A 21,163-nucleotide genomic window follows, 5' to 3' on the forward strand; every position below is an offset into this window, starting at 1 on the left:
CCCAATTCGAATCTCGCCTATTCGAGGCGTTACTTTCATTAATCGGTTGCGAACGAATTCGTACAACCGCCTACCACCCGGCGTCAAACGGCATGATTGAACGTTGGCACCGGGTGCTTAAAGCCGCAATCATGTGCCATGCCGATGCGTGCTGGACGCGTACCTTGTCTACCGTTCTATTAGGACTTCGGTCGCACGTCCGTGCTGACACAAATGCGTCTCCCGCCAAATTTATGTTCGGGACGACTCTACGACTTCCCGGGGAATTCTTTCTTCCCGATGATTTTACACCTAACCCTAATTATTTCCTTGAAGAGTTTCGCGAATATATGCGCCAAGTCCGGCCGGTTCCCGTCGCGCACAAACATAAAAAACGCGCCTTTTATTTTAAAGATTTATATAATTGTACCCTTGTGTTTTTACGCAATATGGCTAAAAGGGCGTTAGAGCGCCCGTACACCGGTCCGCACAAGGTAGTGCAACGCATCTCGGAGCGCGTATTCAATATTGATATCAACGGAAACACAAAAAGCGTGTCCGTCGATTTATTAAAACCGGCATATTTTGTCCCTGACGACCCCGCCGACCCCCCATCAACCTCCGAGAACATACTCAACCGGAATGTAAATCCGAACCCAGCGCTTAAGACCTACTCTCGTAAGACTGTCCACTAAACCAAAATGATTTAATTGTAAGACAAAATTATACCCTATATAATGTTATTAGATATAAGTCGGCTCAAATTACGTTCAAGCGTATAATATGTTTCTATTTAAGGTATTGTTAACCTCGTACAATAGCACCTGGCCAAACGCATAAGCTTATGCGCTCAGTGCAATATTACTTAGTATTTATTTCGTTAACACTCGGGGGGGGGGGAGTGTGTAGGGAGCAGCATATCTGTCTCCCTTCCGATTGGTCAGCCCCCTCTCCTGCGCTAGCAAGAGGGTTGAGAGTTACGAGGTTGGCAGAACTGAGTTCCGACGACCGTTACATTTGTACTGACTCTTGTGGCTGTTGCGTGGTCTGCAATAAAGTATTATTTATATCAGCAGTAATCGAGTGTATAGTTATTCCTCGATACCTCTCGTCAAGACATCGGCAGTAGGCCGACACCCGGAGGGATAATCGACCTCCTGTGGTACCTAATTCCTACAGGTCGATTCAAGCTGGTGTCACCTATGGATCATTCGGTTCATTACAGTTGCGGTCGGTAACTCATCTCCTATGATAAAAAGTTGGTGCACACACACACACACACACATCCATTAAGATTCACCCATACTATTCTACATAATGATATTATACATTATAACATAATTTTGCCTAATGTTTTAGTTGTATTTACAAGCTATTTTAAATAATTTTACAGTATATATGTCTCGACGGCATCCTCTTTTCTGACGACATTTCGAATGATTCTTTCCGAAGCTGATACAAAATGAAATAAAAAGACGAAGAGAACATTTATTATAGTCTTTTAATTTTTTTTATTTCCTTTAGTATGCAACAAAAACAAGAAAGAAAAGAATACGCTAATTTTATATACACACAGTTGGAAAATTTGTGTTAAATATAATTAAATCACATGTCCCAAACGGTCCACTCAAAATTTTGTGTTAATTTAACGTAATATGGATGTGTTAAATGATAACACCGATACTATATGTTAATGTTTCAACAGAAAAAAATGTAATTTTGATTGTAATTTGAAGTTAATTGTGTGTACATACAATTAACATAACTTTTATGTTGAATCTTATCGAAAGAACAATATTTAATTTTAATTATGTGTTTTGTTGTAGTTGAATTTTATGCAAGAATGATACATTTTATTTCAATATAGAAATAAAGATAAAGAAAAATATTTCTTTACATATATATATGTAGAATGTATTATATAAGGGCCAATCAAATAAAAATGAGCCAAAGAGATTATTTTAGAAACTGTCATCTTTATTTCAAACAAGGTCTTCACCATCATTGAGGCATTTGTGTAGTTGCATCGCAAGCTGCGCTTTCCAAACATGTGCTGCAATTAAAAAATATTTTGCTAAAGCAATTTACTTCATAATTTATTATTTTATAAGTCGTAATGTAAAATATGTAATGAACATATATAAAATCTTTCAGTTACTTAATAAATAAAAATATATAATATTAAGTTTCGTAAAAAAGGATTTAAAAATTTGTTAAAAATCTAAAAATTGTACTGGAAACGAAGTCGAGATATAAAACTTGCAGATTACAGTGCCACCATGGATAAGAATATTGAACATTGCTCACCGAAATTATTTGGCTATCTTTTCGATGTTCTTTTTTTACATGCTTTTTCAAATCATCCCTCCTTGAATATAATTTCTTTGTTGTACAATATTCACATTGAATTTTCTGCGAGTTATGTACAGTCCTTTTATGGCGATTCCTATTACTTCTGTCCGTGAATGTCTGAGAACATTCCGGACATTCAAATGTCTGAAATCAAAATAGAAATCAAGAGACACGGTAGCGTTTTGCGCCAAGTATATTTTTTCTAAGATCCATACTTTTTAAGAAAAGTATAAAATTTTACATTATAAAATATAAGTAATATTATAAGACATACATAATATTTCTATTGTGTTAAATTATATGTCATTGATATTATTGCAGGTAAAATGTAAAATCAAAATTTACAAATTATCAAAATATAAAAAAAATAAATATGCTTGTAGAAATGTATATCAAAATGCAAGCCGGGCACGCCAAATTTTTATGCTTTATATGCCGGTAATCTATTGCTTTCTCATAGAGAAAGCTGTTTTTGTGAAAAAAATTTTTTCTTAGTTATCGCCGCCAATGTGTTCAGAATTATCCAAAACGTCGAAAAATTACATTTTTTAAAAATGTCTGTATGTGTATCTATCTGTGGGTAACGCTTGGTCGAGGATCGTGTTTGTTTAAGGTATTCCTTTCACGGAGGAGCGTATTTTGTAGGCGCTTAAGCAGGGCCTCAGCAAACTCTTGTATATTGCATTAAACTTATATAAAATCAAGTTATAATTGATTATTGTGTTTAATTATAAGAAAAAAGTGAAAATATTATGTGTACTTAGAAATTTTTCATTTTTCGGTAAATTTTACTGTCAGAACAATATGGCAACGCTGCGCTTTTCAGGGCGCCGCGTGTAAAATGTGAAGTTGATAACAAAAGTGTCAATGTAAGTGTCACGTTCATTAATCAAAGAATATTGTGACATTTTCTTTTTATCAAAGAGAGATTTTATAATAGTAATGAATGATAAGAAACATAAAAAGTGAGGAGTAATGTGGGCAAAAATAAGGGACCATTTGTGAAAATAAAAGTTGATAATAAACCGTACGTTATATATGAATGAAGTGTGACATGAGCGCACAGCTTGCAGCGCCAGCGTTGCCAAATAATTCCTTGAAAGTCGCCATCAAAAATATTCATCTATAAACCACATTTCAAGTCAACTTTTAACATAAATATTTTGTTTAAATATTCGGTGAATCTGTATTTTTATCGGCACTATCGAAAGTATAGAGTTTAGCGAATATGTGTGTGTGTGTGTGTGTGTGTGTGTGTGTGTGTGTGTGTGTGTAGCGCAGTTAATATTTAATATCTTAAATCTTAAGATAAACAAATTATTACATTGAAATGTAGAAAATAGACTTTTTCGATAACGTACCGTCACATATAAAATATCAAATTTTCAAAATCATAATTCTTCTTTATATGTTTGGTAATGTGGTTTAATTTTTTTCTAGCATAAAGATATGCATTTTAACTTTCTCGTACCAAGAAATCAGTTAATTCTTAAGACTTTGGTGTCATGAAAGGAATACCTTAAAATGCTCTAATTTCCGTATTTTTTTTAGATATTGGGCTGTTTTTCTTTTTTTTTTTTTTAATTGATAGAATATCATTTAAGGAAGGTTGTTATTGAATTTGGCGATGATTGGTGCACGGGTCCATTTTTCATAAATTTTTTTTGAATTTTTTGCGAAATGTCCGTGACCACAATATAATTTCACTTATTTTTTAAATATTGCGTCTTTTTTTTTTTTTTAAAGGAACATTACTCAAAAAATTCAAAATTTTATAAAAAATAAACCCGTGCACCGATTATCGCTCAAATCAATAACATATTGAATGCGTACAAAAATCCGTACACACACACACACACACACACACACACACACACACTTCCGGACATTTTTTACTAATATGATTTCTCGACATTTTGGAACATTCTAAACCTATTTCCATCCATAATCTCGAAAAAAAATTTTTCCACAAAGTTTCCTCTATGAGGAAGCAATATATACATATGTATATATATTTCCTTGTTTTCTTATTTTAACGATAATTTAAAACGTCATGAAGAAAATACACATACCTTGTGCGGTATCTCGGGTTTCGGCCTTCTTTCATCATCTGATTCATCATCGTCAGGTTCACTATCTGACCCATAGATCACCGTAGCATTTATTTTATGCTTATTATTGGCTTGTTGCTTATGCTTAAAAAAAATCAAATAACCAATTCAGTTATATGAGCAAATACCTAGAGTTTTGAGTCATTTTCTTCAAGGTAAAAGACAACTCACTTTAGCTTGAGCCGCACGTAACTGATTTTTCTGTTTTAATGCTTCTGCGGCAGGTTGTTGGACACTCGCTTCCGATTTCCCTACGTTTCTCGGCTTCTTGCTCCCGGCGTCTTTGTTCGGCGAGCGAACATTTCGTCTCTTCTTGTTCTTGCAATTTTTGCAACCTCTGTGCAATAGTTTTTTATTTCTACTTTAAAATAATTTTTTAAACATATAAAAATTGCTTTTATTAATAAAATTAGGAAATAATTCCTTATCTGGAAATGCGGAAAAGTACCGTAAGATATTCGCGATGTTTGTAACATTTGTCGTTAAGATTAAGACTTCTGTAAAACAGCTTCCATAAAAAGCGTCGTTTACAATGGCAGCAGGAGTAGTGGATGAAGATTTTAAGACATCTGAGTAAGTTGGTTTTCCAATGTAATAGAGTGTAAAGTAAGTCTACTCAACCATTTCGCTTACGGCCTTGCTCTACACCCTATTACACCGGAAAACCAGCTTACTCTGACGTCTTATAATCTTAATCCACTACTGCTGCCATTGTAGACGACGCTTAACATAAATTTACCTGCAACTATTGTATGCGTTTTTCATGTTCCTCCAGTCGTGCTTCCAAGTTCCGATACTTTTCCTAAAATGTCACAAATTACCTTTGTAATTAATTTAATCGAGTGCGTATTTTAGATATGTAAATTATTTAATATGTATAAAAAATTACACGTGTATGTATAATACTAACTTTCAATTCGTCATATACTTGTAACATTGTTGCTTTCTGTCTTGTGTAATTATATATGGAATGCCGTTTCAAATGCCGCCTTGGCGTCCGCTATTGTACGCATTATATTCCATCTGGCACTTGTCCTAGTTTCTAAAGGAAAGAACAGAATTATTTTTTTTATTAACGTAATGTCTAATGCCGGCTCGCTATCTCTATCCCCGATAAAGTTACTTGCGTAACTTAAGAGATTTTACCCTGGTCTGACTCGATAATCTTTTGCTGCAGATCTGCAATTTGTGCGTTACACAGTTCTATGAATTCGGTAAGAGTCATGAGCTCCTCTTCATCCGAATCGCTATTTTTTTTAAGTTGCTCCAATTGATGCACCAACGAAGCTCTATCTTGCATCAGTTTTTCAAGAGAATAATCCGCTTCTACGGTGGCCATTAATACTTTCAATTCCTGAGCCATCCGAGTTTTTATCTCTTCTTTGCTATTAGCCTTCCTTTTCTGACGCTGTATCGCCTTTCTCTGCATTTCCAATGCGCCCTGTATTACACAAAGTCACTTAGCTTAATAGAAGCGTAATGACAGAATGTTACGCAAAGGCAAGCTTCTAACGAGCCTTCTAGTCCAGGAGCTAGCGGAATTTTAGGTGACTGATTTTCTTACGCCTGAAATTTTTTCCACGAGTTATTATGGGACATAGAGCGAACAGAATTTTTGTAACTTGTATTAATTTCCAAAGACATTGACTGATTTCATTACAGCTGATTTTTTTACAGTTGATTATTTAAACCATTTCAACAAGAAAAAATAAGTTCTCCGACAAAAAGTTGGGACATGACCCGTGTCTGCCATTTGAAATTGGTAATTTTTTCTTTGACTCTTGACTGATTTTCTTACAACTGAATTTTATTTTACAGTTTAATAATATAATAAGAATGAAGTATATAACCTTGTCCGACAATTTTAGTGGGACAGAACCGCTCTCTGACGTCTTTGTTATGTTAATTAATCATCAATTAATGACTGAAGTATTTATGTCGGACAAAGGGGTCAAATTGTTCGAAATTTTATATATTTTCAATTTTCACACGTGTCTGACGAAAATATCGGGACATATTTGCTCTCTGACAAAAATAATGTTGAAAATATATGATTATCGGACATGTGATATTATTTACTGGAGTATTTCTGTCGGACAAAGTGGTCAAATTGTTCGAAATTGTATATACTATCGATATTCACTCGTGTCTGATGAAAATAGTGGGACATATTTGCTCTCTGACAATAATAATATTTACAATATTATTATTGGACATGTGATATTATTTACTGGAGTATTTCTGTCGGACAAAGTAGTCAAATTCTTTGGAATTTTATATATACTAACGATATAGACCCTTTAACAAAAATGTTAAACCCTTACAAAACATTATATCTCTAAAATTGAAGGGTGTAGAGGGGGTGGTCTTTTCGACGGAGAATGCCCCATATATATAGTATAAAAATTATGCTATATATATAAAAATTGTATTTATTCATAGGAACCTTATATAAATTATACGTAAAGCTCTTAATTTAAAATTATTTGTCGAAACAACTGAGAAACTGTATTCTGTTAAGCCGCGTATAAGATTTTTCTGCTTTTATATCGTGTTGTCCCACCCAAAATGTCGGACAAATATATCAATGTCTTTCTGTTGGCATTTTAAAAGTACACCATAAAAATTAGCTGTAAGAAAATTAGTCAAACATTAATGATTAATTAACATAACAAAGACGTCAGAGAGCGGTTCTGTCCCACTAAAATTGTCGGACAAGGTTATATACTTCATCCTTAATATATTATTAAACTGCAAAATAAAAATCAGCTGTAAGAAAATCAGTCAAAAGTCAAAGAAAAAATTATTAATTTTAAATGGCAGACACGGGTCATGTCCCAACTTTTTTGTCGGACAACTCATTTTTTCTTGTTGAAATGGTTTAAATAATCAACTGTAAAAAAATCAGCTGTAATGAAATCAGTCAATGTCTTTGGAAATTAATACAAGTTACAAAAATTCTGTTCGCTCTATGTCCCGCGGACAGACTCTGCCACCTGTCTACATTTGGCAGACATGACCATAATAACTCGTGGAAAAAATTTCAGGCGTAAAAAAATCAGTCACCTAAAATTCCGCTAGCTCCTGGACTATACTTAATAAGCAAGCCACCCCCGTCAGATAGATTGTCGACAAAGTAACGTACCTTTAATCTTTTGTTAACTGCAAAGGCCTCCTCCATTTTTCTGTTAAAGACATTCTCTTGTTTATTATGTTCTATTTTCATGCGTATCATTTCGTAAGCACGCTTACGATCCTGTGTTCGTAATTTATTGATTTCCTTCTCCTTGGATTGTTTCCACTTTGTAAAATTATTTGCGTCGTTGCGCATCTGCCTGATAAAGCTTGACTCGAGTTTCCTTTAACGACTCTATCTCACTGGAGAGAGTTTTAATCCTTTGATCCCGCTTCTTTTTCCCCTTGATTATCTTGTTCTATTCCATGCACTTGCGTGTCAATTCCGCTATCTTTCTTTCCAATTCTTGCACCTTTTTACGACGCGTCTCAGCGCGCTGTGCGCCAATCTGTGCGCAAAGAGAATTCTGAGTAAAGTAAAGGGGATTAGGGCGTCTCACCAATTACATCAACTTTGGACTTACTTGGAGCTGACGTTGTGCGCGTGTACCGCTTGTAAATGTTCATCTTTTTCCGCATGTAGCCGTTTGAGTTCTTGCTTCATCTCAATGATGTTCTTTTTACGGCTTTCGGCAGTTTCTTGCGTGGCGCTTTTTATGAGTTCCGACACGAGGCTTTCTTTAAGCGCCAGTTCCTTATTAATATTTTGCACCTCGTTGTTTTGCTCCGCTTGCTGTAAGGTGTGTTCCTCTTCCTTTTTGTCAAAGTAATCCAAACTGTCTTCGACATTGTTCGATTCCTCTGTACGTACACATTCCGCTACATCCTCCGCCACGTGTGAGACGCAATTTTTGGAGTTGGATATTTCATGATTTATAAGCTCTTCAAATGCCTTTCTTTTATCATTTTGGATATCTGTGCGGATAAAATAAGAGAAGAGTTACAGACTCACACCGAAATTTATTATTTGCGACATAATTAACGCAACGGTTCACGTTGTGAAAAGAGCTCTTACCCAACATCCTTTCGTATATCGCTTTTAATTTATTACGCTTTTCGTCATTAGTTTCAGAACAAGTATCGAAATCTTGTAAAACTTGCTTGAATTCGTCTAATAATAACGCCATGGCAATTCTAATTTTTTCTCGAGCTTCCCGCGAAAAACGATTGTATTAAAACCGTATTAAAAGCTTATATGAATTTATTAAGAATCTTATTAGAATCGAACATACACAAATCAATTATAATTTAAATATGTCATAATTAAATCAAATTAAAGTACCCCATCTTATTTAATCTATATATGGATTAAACTGGACCTTGCTTTGTTAAAATATGCAAAATCAGCCGCACAGACCTAAGGAAATGCAGAGTTAATATGGTTTTAATTTGCCAAATGTGGATTAAATATGGTAATAAATTCAAAATTAATTTGTTAAATATAATCAAATAAGTCAAATATAATCATATAAGACAAATATAATCATATAAGTCAAATTTGTTATATATAAGACAAATATAATCATATAAGTCAAATTTGTTATATATAACTGTTATTTGATCTTATTAGAATTTTATATAATTTTGTTTTAAATTTAAATTTATACCAATTTAAATTTAAACAAGATTATATAAAATTTTATTTTTTAAGCGTGCTACTTTATTCTAAGAGTGGACTTCACGATACAACTGATACAAAAATTGTGTCGTTCCGAGACAGTGTCGTGTCTTCTAGATACCGTTATCTTATAACATTCTTTGTCAAATTTTAATTACGAGAAACAGATCACATCGAATGCCATCTATCGGATACTTTGAGATGCAATATTCTGATCTGATCATATATAATCTTATATGACTATATTATTTTTTTTTAATTTGAATTAAATATTTTACATGTTAAGTTCGACAAATAAAGAAACAAATTTTACCGCAAATATTATTTAAACATTATTTAAACAAAAATACGTTTTAATAAGAATCAAATTAAAACCAAAGGGCCTAGCGGAGTAAGCATGTGAAATTGGCCCTTGATCATACAGAGCTGACATTAATGTCACAAGTTAGTACTAATATGATAAAACTTTCCACCAAATATTATTTTTAAAAATCCACTTTTTTAGAAATTATGCAGGGAGAAAGTAAAATAAAGAAATGTATTTTTCTCGAAAACCACTTGACCAATCTTGATGAAAAAAATATATGTTATGTAGACTAATAAACTAATTAACAAAAAAATGTCCAAAATGTTTGCCAAAAAAAAGACCAAAAAAAATATTTGAATTTTTTAATATTTTTTTTAAGGTGATATTTTCGAAGTACCCCTTTGAAATTTTTACGAAAATTTCTCTTAAAGTGTCCACTATAACATATACATTTTTCAATTTTTTTTAAATGGTGGAACATAGTTAAAAATACGAAAATCGTAAGCGTCGCGTCACTCCGGCGCACAATGCAGTGCCATTCCGCGTTGCGGGTGTTCGATGTAACTTTACTAGCACATATGTACGTCTGCAATTAGCCTATAATATGTATACTTTTTAATTTTTATAGTTTTCAGAGTTTACCACGTGGAGGTTGCAGTACGGTTTTAAACTCCTTATTGGGGTGCTTTTTTAACGTGAGTCCCCTCGCCTCTCACTATATTTCCGTAAAATCGGGGTGCTTTTTTAACGTGAGTCCCCTCGCCTTTCACTACGTTTCCGTAAAATCAGGGTGCTTTTTTAACGTGAGTCCCTTCGCCTCTCACTACGTTTCCGTAAAATCGGGGTGCTTTTTGAATGTAAGACCCCTCGTCTTTCACTACGTTTCCGTAAAATCAGGGAGCTGCATGGAGTATGCAGATGCGTGTTGCAAATTACATATTTTTTCTTGAAGGAACTATACCTTTTTTTCATACCAATTGATTCGTCTCGTTATTCTGTGCATAAAAGTATTAAGGTAACATTACCGAAAAATTAATGTTTTACAAGATATTTTGTATTTTATGTCAAAGTACTAGAACTTTCAAGCCTTATAATTCCAAAAGTTTTTAACAAAAAATACTTTATTATAGTGTTTTGAAACGTTCTCGAGATTAGCTACAAGATTATGCATTGAAAAATAGGGGTTTCCATTTAAGAAATTAAAGATGTCGTTCATGTGAGCTTTAAACGACCATCCATGGTCAAACCAATGACACCATCTTAGGTCTCTCTTCGAACTAAACAACTTTTGTCTGAAACAATTTTTCCAATCTCTTTTACTTTAAGAGATATTCAGCTGAATCACTTAAAATGATACATCCTTATAGAGAGCGTAACGTTATCACTCCTATCGCACTATTTAGCCACGTTTGTTACAACATGAGTTTTTACACTGACAACGCACACTTTCAACGTCTTTGAAAATCTCTCACTAAGGGATCCTGAAGGTCGTATGACCGTTGTTCGTGAAAATACACCAAAGAAAAAGAGGAAAACAAGTCAAGTCGGTATTGCAAAGTTGCGAAACAAATATTTAGCCGCGTTACCGTCATTATACAAACAAATAATTGTTGAACGTAAGATAACGTTTCGACAAAAGGAACGTTATATAGGAATGATACTGAGGAATAAAAAAACAAAACTATGTATATTCTTTAAAAAAAAAAGAAGATTGTTGCACGAACTTTGTTATCGATGAATCACAACATCTATCCACGTTTACCATACAGTACAAAATTACCTTTTTTGAAAAAGGTAATTTTGTACTGATATCATGCGTTTTGTAGTGTTACGCATCCTCTTCTAAAAAGGGCATGTCATCTATACGATCTATCGAATCTGTCGAAATATTGTTGTCGCTTTTCCGCTTTTCTCGTCCTGTTGCCGAGAGAGAGAGATCATCCTATAAATACTAAATAAATTATATACATGTATAATATAAATATAAATAATTTTAATTACACACACACACACACACACACACACACACACACACACTACGTTTACGCGAACGTTACTTCTGTAGTAACTTACGATAATTCCTTCGCGTAAACGGGATTTTGTAGTAACTTACGATAATTTACTCCGCGTAAACGAGTGAATTATCGTAAGTTACTACAGAAGTAACACTCGCGTAAACGTAGTACACACACACACACACACACACACACACACACACACACACACACACACACACACACACACACACACACACACACACACACACACACACACACACACACACACACACACACACACACACACACACACACACTATCTGTCACGTATACTATGTTTACGCGAGCGTTTTACTTCCGTAGTAACTTATACGATAATTCCTCCACGTAAATGGAGATTCTGTAGCAACTTATGATAATTCATCCCGCGTAAACGAGTAATGCCGGGATTACGATGAATTTAACGTAACGGGACGCGACGGACGCGAAGTAACGTAACGTAAACTTAAGAAATTACGATCGCCGTAACGTGAAGCAGCGTGCATTTCAGAAATGATTTGACAGCTTGGTATGAATAGAAGGTTAAGATTAAGGTTATCTTTAAATTACGGCGATCGTAATTTCTCAAGTTCACGTTACGTTACTTCGCGTCCGTCGCGTCCCGTTACGTTAAATTCATCGTAATCCCGGCATAAATTATCGTAAGTTACTACAGAAGTAACGCTCGCGTAAACATACAGTTTGACAACTTTTACAAGGCAGCATATACGTACGTGTTTGTACGATTTTGTAGATACACCTTCCTTCTTAAAGATCTCTCGGCATCAGCTCTTTACGGTCAATACTTATACATATATATTTCACTATCTGTCACGACGCGGCAACGGTCACGACTATCACACACTTACACTTATCCTTTTCTAGGTTGTAAAAAACTGTCACGCACTGCGACAGTGCACGAGTGCACTCTCGTGTCAAAAATGGGAAAGTGACACACCAGCCGCCATTTTTGTCCGACGTGGACGTTTCTTAAAAAAAAATTTTCCACATTTGGTCTTTGCATTGCAATATCTTTGCTCGTAGGGCACGTAACGAAAAAAAAAAGACTCTTATTTATAAATCAAACCCCAAGCTATCGATCGAACCTACTTAGAAGTTGATCCGTTCACTCGTTATTGAGATCTCAAAATCTCGGATACTCGCAACTCATGCGTTCGCGTAAAAGAGTCACGGTGCGTCTCGCTTCGCGCGTACTTGGCGCGAGACACTACCGTGTCTCTTGATCTACAGCAATTGATCCCCGAGATGTTTGTTAGCCTCACAATCAGAGAATCCAAGGGAATTGAAGGAAATCGTTTTGTAAAAGAAATGCTTACCTTTAGGGTCGGTCTCGACTATTAAGTGCTTTCGCAGTTTTCGCACGGAGCGTAACAGAATCAGACAGAACGAGCTAAGTACGTATTCGAAGAAAATTCTACCGGTCTCGTATACACAAGACAATGGCCGCGTTCAGCAGACACAACTGTTGAGTGAGCGCTCATGCATTTTATGATATGATTGGTTATTACACTTATACTACGTTTACGCGAGCGTTACTTCTGTAGTAACTTACGATATATCCACTCGTTTACCAAATACTTTTGTCAATTTTCGAGGTTCTTATAATTAATTTTTCACTATTTGAAGTCATAAAGTCAGTTATTTTTATAACGATATCCTGTGAAATTGAAAATTTTTTATATTATTAATAATTATAATTGATAGGTTATTTTGTATACTTATATTTATAATTACTTATCAAACTGCTGATATGGTTTATACTATATATAAAATACGCGCGGCGATTATTATGGTGTCAATGCCGATAATTTATCATGATTTGGTTATTTGCGACAATAAACAATAGTTTACCAATTGTCAGTAAAAGAAAAAAAACAAATTTTGATAACTTTCAGATAAATTGAAATACAAAAAAAAGAAAAAAAAATTAAATATATTATATATATAAATTAAATGATAAATTAAAATATTAAATTTCCTTTACAAATTTCATTATCATATTATCGATATTTGATAACCAAGCAGCAATGTTGGTAATTATACGACAGCACGTATGTATGTATGTACATACATACATACATATAATCTAATTTGAATATCGACATACATGCATACATGCATGTGAGCGTATATATTATATGTATATGACACTATATTGCTATATGATATCGAACAATCGAACTGGCAAAGTAGCAAATCAATAATATTTATAGTTATTTTTATAAAATTTCTTATTGTCTTTTCTTATTGTTTAGAGAAATACAAATTTTGAACTTACCAATAAAAATATAAGATTTTATTTAAAATTTAAATATATAAAAATTATTTTTATTATAAAGGGCCGGTATCACAGTCTTCGACATGATCCTCCGATTAAACTCACTCTGCATCTCTTTCTAACTGTTCCTCTAGAAAGAGACGGAGAGTGAGTTTAATCGAAAAATCACGTTAATCGGAGACTGTGATGTCTGTGATACCGGCCTAAAGAATTATAAATCGTGTGTATGTACATACGTAAACTCACCGAAAATAAGTTGGCGCTGCAAGTTCATATTTTTTAATAAACTATAGCTCAAACGATTGCTCCCTAATTGCTCCCTCAGAATCAACAATTGCTCCCCTTTAAAATTATTATTTTTTGAAATATTTAATAAAAACAAAAAATTTCTAATTTTTATTGAAAAACATATTTATAATAACTCTATGCAACTAAATCCGGCATAGAACGATTGCTCCTTCATTGCTCCTTATTGCTTCATCATAATTTTAATGATTTATTGCATTTTTACTGAAAAATTAATAAATTAATCATTTCACAAGTAACGCCGCCACCGTTACTATCGGTCGCATATTGTAACTATGGCTCGGCAGCCATTGACGGAAATATTCAAACGTAATATAATAGCTCTATTGTTCATAACTATATCTCAAAGAGTTTAGTCAACATTTCCTATTTATTTTCGGTAGAATAACTATTTCTCGCTTCGCTCTATTGGGATTTTCAATCGCTCCATTCGTATAATTAATTTTGTATGATATTTTAGCAAAGAAACTGTTTATTTTCTTGGAAAAATACATTTCTCACAATCTTCTGCAAGTATATCCAACATAAAACGATTGTTCCTTAATTGCCCACCTGTCAGCATTGTGCATGAGCCCTTATTGACGTTAGGCTGAGTTTCCACTGTGCGCGTCACGCGTCGCGTCATCTGTCGTTAAAGCCCCTTGCACAATGCCAGGCAACAGGCAATAGGAACAAGGAATAGAAATCAGAAATCATGTATAAATGCAGAATAAACAGTGACACAGGCAATAGACACAGTTTCCGTCACGTTGGAAATTTTGTGCCTATTGCCTGTTGCCAACCAATCATAGCATTCGAACTTTTTAGGTTGTAATTAACGATTTTTTGGTTATTTCCTGTTCCTATTATTGCCTGTTGTCTGGCATTGTGCAAGGAGCTTAACCAATCTAAACATCCCATTACAAATAATGTAATAAAATAAGATGTTTTGATTGGTCGCGAGACGGATAACGCGATGCGTGACGCGCTCAGTGGAAACTCAGCCTTAGTGCCCATCTACAGCTGCGTGCGGTCCACTTGACGCTACAAATGCTTCGAAGCATTCCTCTTCTCTTTTCTTTCAATGAAGGAAGAAGGAGAAGAAGAACGCTCCAAAGCATTTGTAGCGTCAAGTGGACCGTAGCCTACAATAGGTGTTTTAAGCCCTAAGCCTTAAAAAATTGTTCAATCACAATTAAATTTGAAGAGAATAAATTGACTGTGATTGGTAAATTTCTTAGGGCTTAGGCCTTAAAACACCTATTGTAGATGGGCATTTAAGCCTTGTGTCCACATTGCTATAACTGCGTTCGAGTTTTGGTTTAAGCCAATCAACTTGCAGCTCTTACAGAAAAGCAGCGACGAATAGAGCGATTGAAAATCCCAATAGAGCGAAGCGAAAAATAGTTATTCTACCGAAAATCAATAGAAAATGTTGACTTATAAACTCTTTGAGATATATACTACGTTTACGCGAGCGTTACTTCTGTATTAACTTACGATAATTTACCCGTTTACGCGGAGTAAATTATCGTAAGTTACTACAAAATCTCGTTTACGCAAAGGAATTATCGTAAGTTCACTACAGAAGTAACGCTCGCGTAAACGTATAGTAATAGTTATGAACAATAGAGCTATTATATTAAGTTTGAATATTTCCGCCAATGGCTGCCGAGCCATAGTTACAATAGGCGGCCGATAGTGGCGGCAGCGGCGTTACTTGTGAAATGATTAATTTGTTAATTTTTTAATAAAAATGCAATAAATCATTAAAATTATGATGGAGCAATAAAGAGCAATGAAGGAGCAATCGTTCTATGCCGGATTTAGTTGCATAGAATTATTATAAACATGTTTTTCAATAAAAATTAGAAATTTTTTGTTTTTATTAAATATTTCAAAAAATAGTAATTTTAAAAAGGGAGCAATTGTTAATTCTGAGAGAGCAATTAGGGAGCAATCGTTTGAGCTATATACTACGTTTACGCGAGCGTGTTACTTTTGTAGTAACTTATGATAATTCCTTCGCGTAAACGGGATTTTCCTTCGCGTAAACGAGATTTTGTAGTAACTTGCGATAATTTACTCCGCGTAAACGAGTGATATATCGTAAGTTACTACAGAAGTAACGCTCGCGTAAACGTAGTGATAGTTCATTAAAAAATATGAACTTGCAGCGCCAACTTATTTCCGGTCGTCGTAAACTCTGTTTTTATCTTCCGATAGTTCCGATTGAAACAGCACTTTATAGATGGCGTACAAGTTTGTTTACGGTTATATTTGTAAACTGTAAACAGTCTAAAATCTAAATGCTTGTCAAAGTCGGGACTGTCGGGACAAATCTTCCTGCGGCGGTGTTAAAGTCGAAGAAAATATTTCGGCAGAGACATGGATAAACTATCGAAGCCACAGATAATCTGTCATATCGAAAAATCGGTAGATTATTCGCTGTTTGATGCAAAGTGGATACCATGTAGCGCAAAGTTCGTGGTTATGGGCTCTCGGCCTCGTGGTACCGGTATTATACAGATTTACGAGGTGTCTAATGGCGAATTAAAGCTTGTCAAGGATGTAGAGAGATCCAACCAGATGAAATGTGGAACGTTTAAAGCTTCTAGTCTTCGTGATAGATATTTGGCTACTGGTGATTTCAAGGTTTCTCCTACTCTACAACAGATATATGTTTTATTAAAGATTTGCATATACGTACATTTGATGATGTCTTGTGCGATGTTCAATTGATTCGTAAATCATGAAAGCTAACTTTACAGGGTAAATTGAATATTTACAATTTAGAAGATCCTTCAGTACCAGTTTATTCAGCTAACGCTCACACACAGATTATAAATGCCATTGATGGAGTGGCAGGTGGTAGCGTAGGATATGGAGCACCGGAATTAGTAACTGGATCTAGAGATGGAAGTGTAAAAGTATGGGATCCCAGGCAAAAGAATCGACCAGTGGCGATTATGGAGCCTAAAGAGGGAGAAAGTCGGCGGGACTGTTGGTCAGTGGGATTCGGCAATTCTTACAATTCCGAGGAAAGAATAGTAGCAGCGGGATACGATAACGGAGATGTTAAAATGTTCGACTTAAGGGCTATGTCTCTGAGATGGGAAAGTAACTTGAAAAATGGAGTTTGTGGTCTTGAATTTGATAGAAAAGACATTCCCATGAATAAACTAGTTGCTACTACCTTAGAATCTAAATTTTATCTCTTTGACCTGAAGACTCAGCATCCTAAGAAAGGTTTCGCTTATCTTACTGAAAAGGTATTATTTGAGAAAATTTAATATTTATTCTCTCGTTCTGTCTCTGTATGTAAATACGTATTTCTCACACTGTGTATGATTTTAGGCTCACAAATCAACGGTATGGCTGGTTAAACACTTGCCGCAAAATCGTGAATTATTTGCAACATGTGGCGGTGGAGGAACAATCTGTCTTTGGAAATAGTAAATATTCATGTTTTTAAAATACAATTGCGTTACATGCTTAAAGATGCTTGAAAATCAAATTTTCTTTGTTTTTCAGTAATTATCCAGAGAAAAGAAAAACTACAGACGCTGATGGGATCGAGCAAGGAGTTGTAGGCAATGTCAGTTTGCTCCAGAACTGTACGCTCTCGTCGCAACCTATTAGTTGTTTGGATTGGAGCCCGGACAAGCAAGGACTCGCAGTTTGCACATCGTTTGATCAATGCTTACGCGTTATCATCACTACGAAACTGAATACTATTGATTAAACAACGGAAAGCTCGAAAGCTTGTAAATAAGCCTGTGTACGATTTCTAATTCGCGAACGCAAGGTGCGTTATGCAACGGCGAGCAGACGAGAGCGAATTATATGTCATTGGGCCAATCTATTTAGGATCGAACCCTTATTAAGTATCGGCCATCTTGCGCATGGTCGTGAATGTTACGCAATATCGCGCGCGCGACGTCCGCCATTTGAGATGCGTTCAGCTGGTTCAGCCCACGCGTTGTCACTTGCACCTTACACTTCCATTGCATCGCGATTCGCGCGCGAGGGCGCAGCATTGCAACCGCGCACGCAAGGTCAGGAATACCTCGATTTTAATTATATAAATTAGCTGTCGCCGCGTCCATCTCTCGCCCGCTCAACGCGACATATGTCGATGTTATCCAATCGACCCCACCCATTTCACACACACACACACACATACACACACACACATTCAATCCTTTCATGTCCAATAAAAATCCAAATGTATATCTTGTTTCATCTTTAATACATAGAATAGTAGTACAAAAAAAGTTCAACTAAAATAATCGCGCAAATTCAACTAAAATTCACGTAACATCACCATCTATTTTTATCTAAAAATTTTCTTTTCATTTTTCATATTATTTCTTCATTTTCTTGTATTCTTACCGAGATATTATATTCATTTTTATTTCTTATTGCAATACAATATTTACTGCGGACATTTTCAAGGGAGTTTCGTATCTCAAACATATATTGTATAATTCTTCGTTTGCTCAACACAAAGTATATCGATCATAAATCAAACGAAATAGATTGTAGGAATCAAAGGAATGGGATCGCTATCCTAGGAGTATAGTTGGCAAGTGTCGGTGGACTAATTACATAGCAATATATATATATATATGTATATATGAGTATTTACAGGAGCAGGTGTACACAAATACGCCGACAAATAGACAAGTGTGTAGCAATACCTGGTTCCTATTTTTGTTTCTTAATGGCGCACTTCGCGATGCACTTTGCTGCGGTTTGGTCAACATCCAAAATTTGCATTGCTCTTCCTGCCTCCTACCCCTAACTGTATGATCGGTACACGATTAAATCTTACAATTAAATAGAAAAATCAATCCTTAGAAACCTTGTTTCTCATTAAATATACCAATTAGTAGTCGATAAGTATTTTTATTGGGAATTTTCATTAATTGTATTTATCTTCCAAATCCCTAACTCGGAAATGATAATTGTTATTGGCTTAAGACGATCTTTCCATTTAAAAATTATTCCATTAATCAAATTATTATTACTACTTGACATTTAACCACCTGCAACCTGCAACCGATGATGGAGCTGGAATTGGCAAATAAAAAAGGTTCCAACACACATGAAAAATATTTTTATTTCTCTTAAGTTCTAGTGGTAATCACAGTAGTAAGCTCAAGTCATTTTATAATTTAATTGAAACGTAAAGTCATTGTGCGTGATGCTGCCTAAATAAAAAGCTTTAAAAAAAATAGAAAAAAAATTTATATAAATATAATAAATCCAATCCAATATAATAATACGTGAAACAAGTGAACCAATATGATATTGATATTGGTAGTTTAATAATAATATTGTTTGAATTCTTATATAGTTTTTCAAAACTCAGTACACTGCGCACCAATTTCTTGCCGGTCTTTACACATGTCTTAGTGGTCGAATTGGTAAAGACGCCCGTCACGGGAATGTAAGGAAATCCAGGTTTGCACCCTGGCTGGGGTGATATTTTTCGCAATAAATTCTTTACAATGACTTAATGAGGATGCTTGTTTGCTATCAAAATTTAAATCGATTATCGATTTAAAGTATGGAGAGTTTACTGTTCGAACAAGGGAGCTGTGTTTTAAAGACCGTCAAAAAAACACGCAGTGTACTGAGTTTGGAAAAAGTATAAAATTCTCACACAATATTATTATTAGGCTACCAAGTCTGGACCGTAAATGGCATTTTTTTGTTTTTTTCTCTCTAATTGATAATAAATCCATATTATTGTACAAAAATGATAATAAATCAGTAATTGATGTGTTCAGTATTATATATTAAAACGCATGAAATGCAAGTTTCTTCAAATTATCATCTGATAGATACATTTATTGAAAAAATTTTTAAATGATAAAAAATTGACAATAATCGCAAATATTAAAATGCAAGTTTCTTCATTAGTAAATACATATGTTGATCTATCTCGAAGCCGTGCAGATTGTTCGCATCGCCTTGTAGCCTCATCAGCAGACCTCCGAAAGATACGTAAGCTGATCTGGAAGCAAAATAAAAACGGCTCAGTTGTACGTTTGCATCGCCCTATATAGATATTTCGAAGTGCCGCTCGCCTTCGACACTTGATACACACTACGATATATTCTGATGCTAAGTATATGATATATATTATGATTTTAAGATGTGCCGCCTAAAATTAAGCCTATATTCATCTGACTTTTTTTCTTTCTGTGGATTCTAGCGCCAACTTCTGAAATATTGGTATACGTATAGCTAAGAAGCACCCAGTATAATATGTAAAACAAAAAGATTTTTAAATAGCAGATTCAACTTGAAGAGGGGGGAAAAGGGGTCGATAGCATCAATATTCTTCTAATGCTATTAAATTTCAGACGATTGAACGATTCTCATGTTCAAGTAACTTTCCATATTCGAGGTCGTCAATAATGTTTCTCCTAGTAGCAGTGCAGATTTGCGACCGTCATAACTGCAGTGCCGATAGCGGTCGTGCATATAGATTGACCACACAACCAGCTAACCACACTGCCAACATGCCGATCGCTAAAGAAAAATCGTTTAAAAGTTCTTCTTTTAAACGATTACGAAAAAAGATGTATCTGTTGGACCGATGAGCTTCCAAATACTCCATTCTTCAAGCTCGACTGATGATCATTTTCTTCCTCTGTGCCATTTCCGTTTTATCTTTAATTTTGTGGGATATACGTACCAAAAAATCACGACTTCGCAACAGTTTATACAACAGTTTTATAATGCATTAGTGATATAATAATCGTTTAAAATTGTATTTTATTAAAATCAAATAAATTGCGGATAACTAACATAAAACAATTTATAGTACAAGTTTGAAATTAAATATTAACATGACATAATGGAAGAGCAATATATAAATTTATGTGGAGCAATATTAATTAAACGCCGAAATTATGGGCTGCGTAGATTCCGCGATGAGACAGCAATAAACTTTTTCCATCACTTGACAATCAGTTGACTAGTTACATAATTATTATAATGACATCTTGGAACTAGACACTCCATGACTTTAAAGTATACGCAAAAAAATAACATTAACTCGAATGTATCATAAAATTCTCAACG

General features: G+C 34.6%; 2 protein-coding genes, 2 long non-coding RNA genes and 1 pseudogene across 9 annotated transcripts in view; 1 reads left to right on the forward strand and 4 right to left on the reverse strand.

The window, feature by feature from the left end:
- Positions 1 to 1,935: 1,935 nt before the first annotated feature.
- On the reverse strand, positions 1,936 to 2,492 carry LOC143905573 (uncharacterized). The gene is made up of 2 exons (XR_013259235.1): positions 2,287 to 2,492; positions 1,936 to 2,032 (listed from the first exon to the last, which is right to left on the reverse strand). It is a non-coding gene; the product is annotated as an uncharacterized LOC143905573 (long non-coding RNA).
- A 1,637-nt stretch (positions 2,493 to 4,129) lies between these two features.
- On the reverse strand, positions 4,130 to 8,677 carry LOC143905581 (chromosome-associated kinesin KIF4-like; annotated as a pseudogene). The gene is made up of 9 exons (XR_013259240.1): positions 8,533 to 8,677; positions 8,038 to 8,432; positions 7,588 to 7,954; positions 5,589 to 5,883; positions 5,371 to 5,484; positions 5,182 to 5,244; positions 4,614 to 4,779; positions 4,404 to 4,526; positions 4,130 to 4,135 (listed from the first exon to the last, which is right to left on the reverse strand). The product of XR_013259240.1 is annotated as a chromosome-associated kinesin KIF4-like (transcript).
- A 2,198-nt stretch (positions 8,678 to 10,875) lies between these two features.
- LOC143905584 (uncharacterized) lies at positions 10,876 to 13,026 on the reverse strand. Its single transcript, XR_013259243.1, has 2 exons — positions 12,589 to 13,026; positions 10,876 to 12,467 (listed from the first exon to the last, which is right to left on the reverse strand). It is a non-coding gene; the product is annotated as an uncharacterized LOC143905584 (long non-coding RNA).
- A 3,219-nt stretch (positions 13,027 to 16,245) lies between these two features.
- Positions 16,246 to 18,259, forward strand: Wdr92 (dynein axonemal assembly factor 10). Its single transcript, XM_077421093.1, has 4 exons — positions 16,246 to 16,717; positions 16,834 to 17,334; positions 17,420 to 17,517; positions 17,597 to 18,259. The coding sequence occupies exons 1-4, from the start codon at positions 16,451 to 16,453 to the stop codon at positions 17,805 to 17,807; spliced, it is 1,077 nt and encodes a 358-aa protein (XP_077277219.1). The 5' UTR covers positions 16,246 to 16,450; the 3' UTR covers positions 17,808 to 18,259.
- A 910-nt stretch (positions 18,260 to 19,169) lies between these two features.
- Positions 19,170 to 21,163, reverse strand: part of Rpb8 (DNA-directed RNA polymerases I, II, and III subunit Rpb8) — a 55,313-nt gene continuing 53,319 nt past the window's right edge. For all 5 annotated transcript variants that reach the window (XM_077421098.1, XM_077421095.1, XM_077421097.1 and 2 more), the window contains one exon: positions 19,170 to 20,087. In XM_077421098.1, coding sequence (XP_077277224.1) covers positions 19,970 to 20,087 — 118 coding nt within the window. In that variant the 3' untranslated portion in view covers positions 19,170 to 19,969. The remainder of the gene's footprint in view (positions 20,088 to 21,163) is intronic.

This window comes from Temnothorax americanus, unplaced genomic scaffold (genome assembly GCF_048541705.1).
Source record: "Temnothorax americanus isolate GAGA-0224 unplaced genomic scaffold, ASM4854170v1 Scaffold64, whole genome shotgun sequence".
Taxonomy (NCBI): domain Eukaryota; kingdom Metazoa; phylum Arthropoda; class Insecta; order Hymenoptera; family Formicidae; genus Temnothorax; species Temnothorax americanus.

Bases quoted from the DNA above. Each gene is read 5' to 3' on its own strand.
- Wdr92 (XM_077421093.1), top strand. From the start codon at position 16,451: ATGGATAAACTATCGAAGCCACAGATAATCTGTCATATCGAAAAATCG. The intron at 17,335-17,419 runs GTATTATTTGAG...GTATGATTTTAG, and splicing joins TCGCTTATCTTACTGAAAAG to GCTCACAAATCAACGGTATG. The intron at 17,518-17,596 runs GTAAATATTCAT...TTTGTTTTTCAG, and splicing joins ACAATCTGTCTTTGGAAATA to TAATTATCCAGAGAAAAGAA.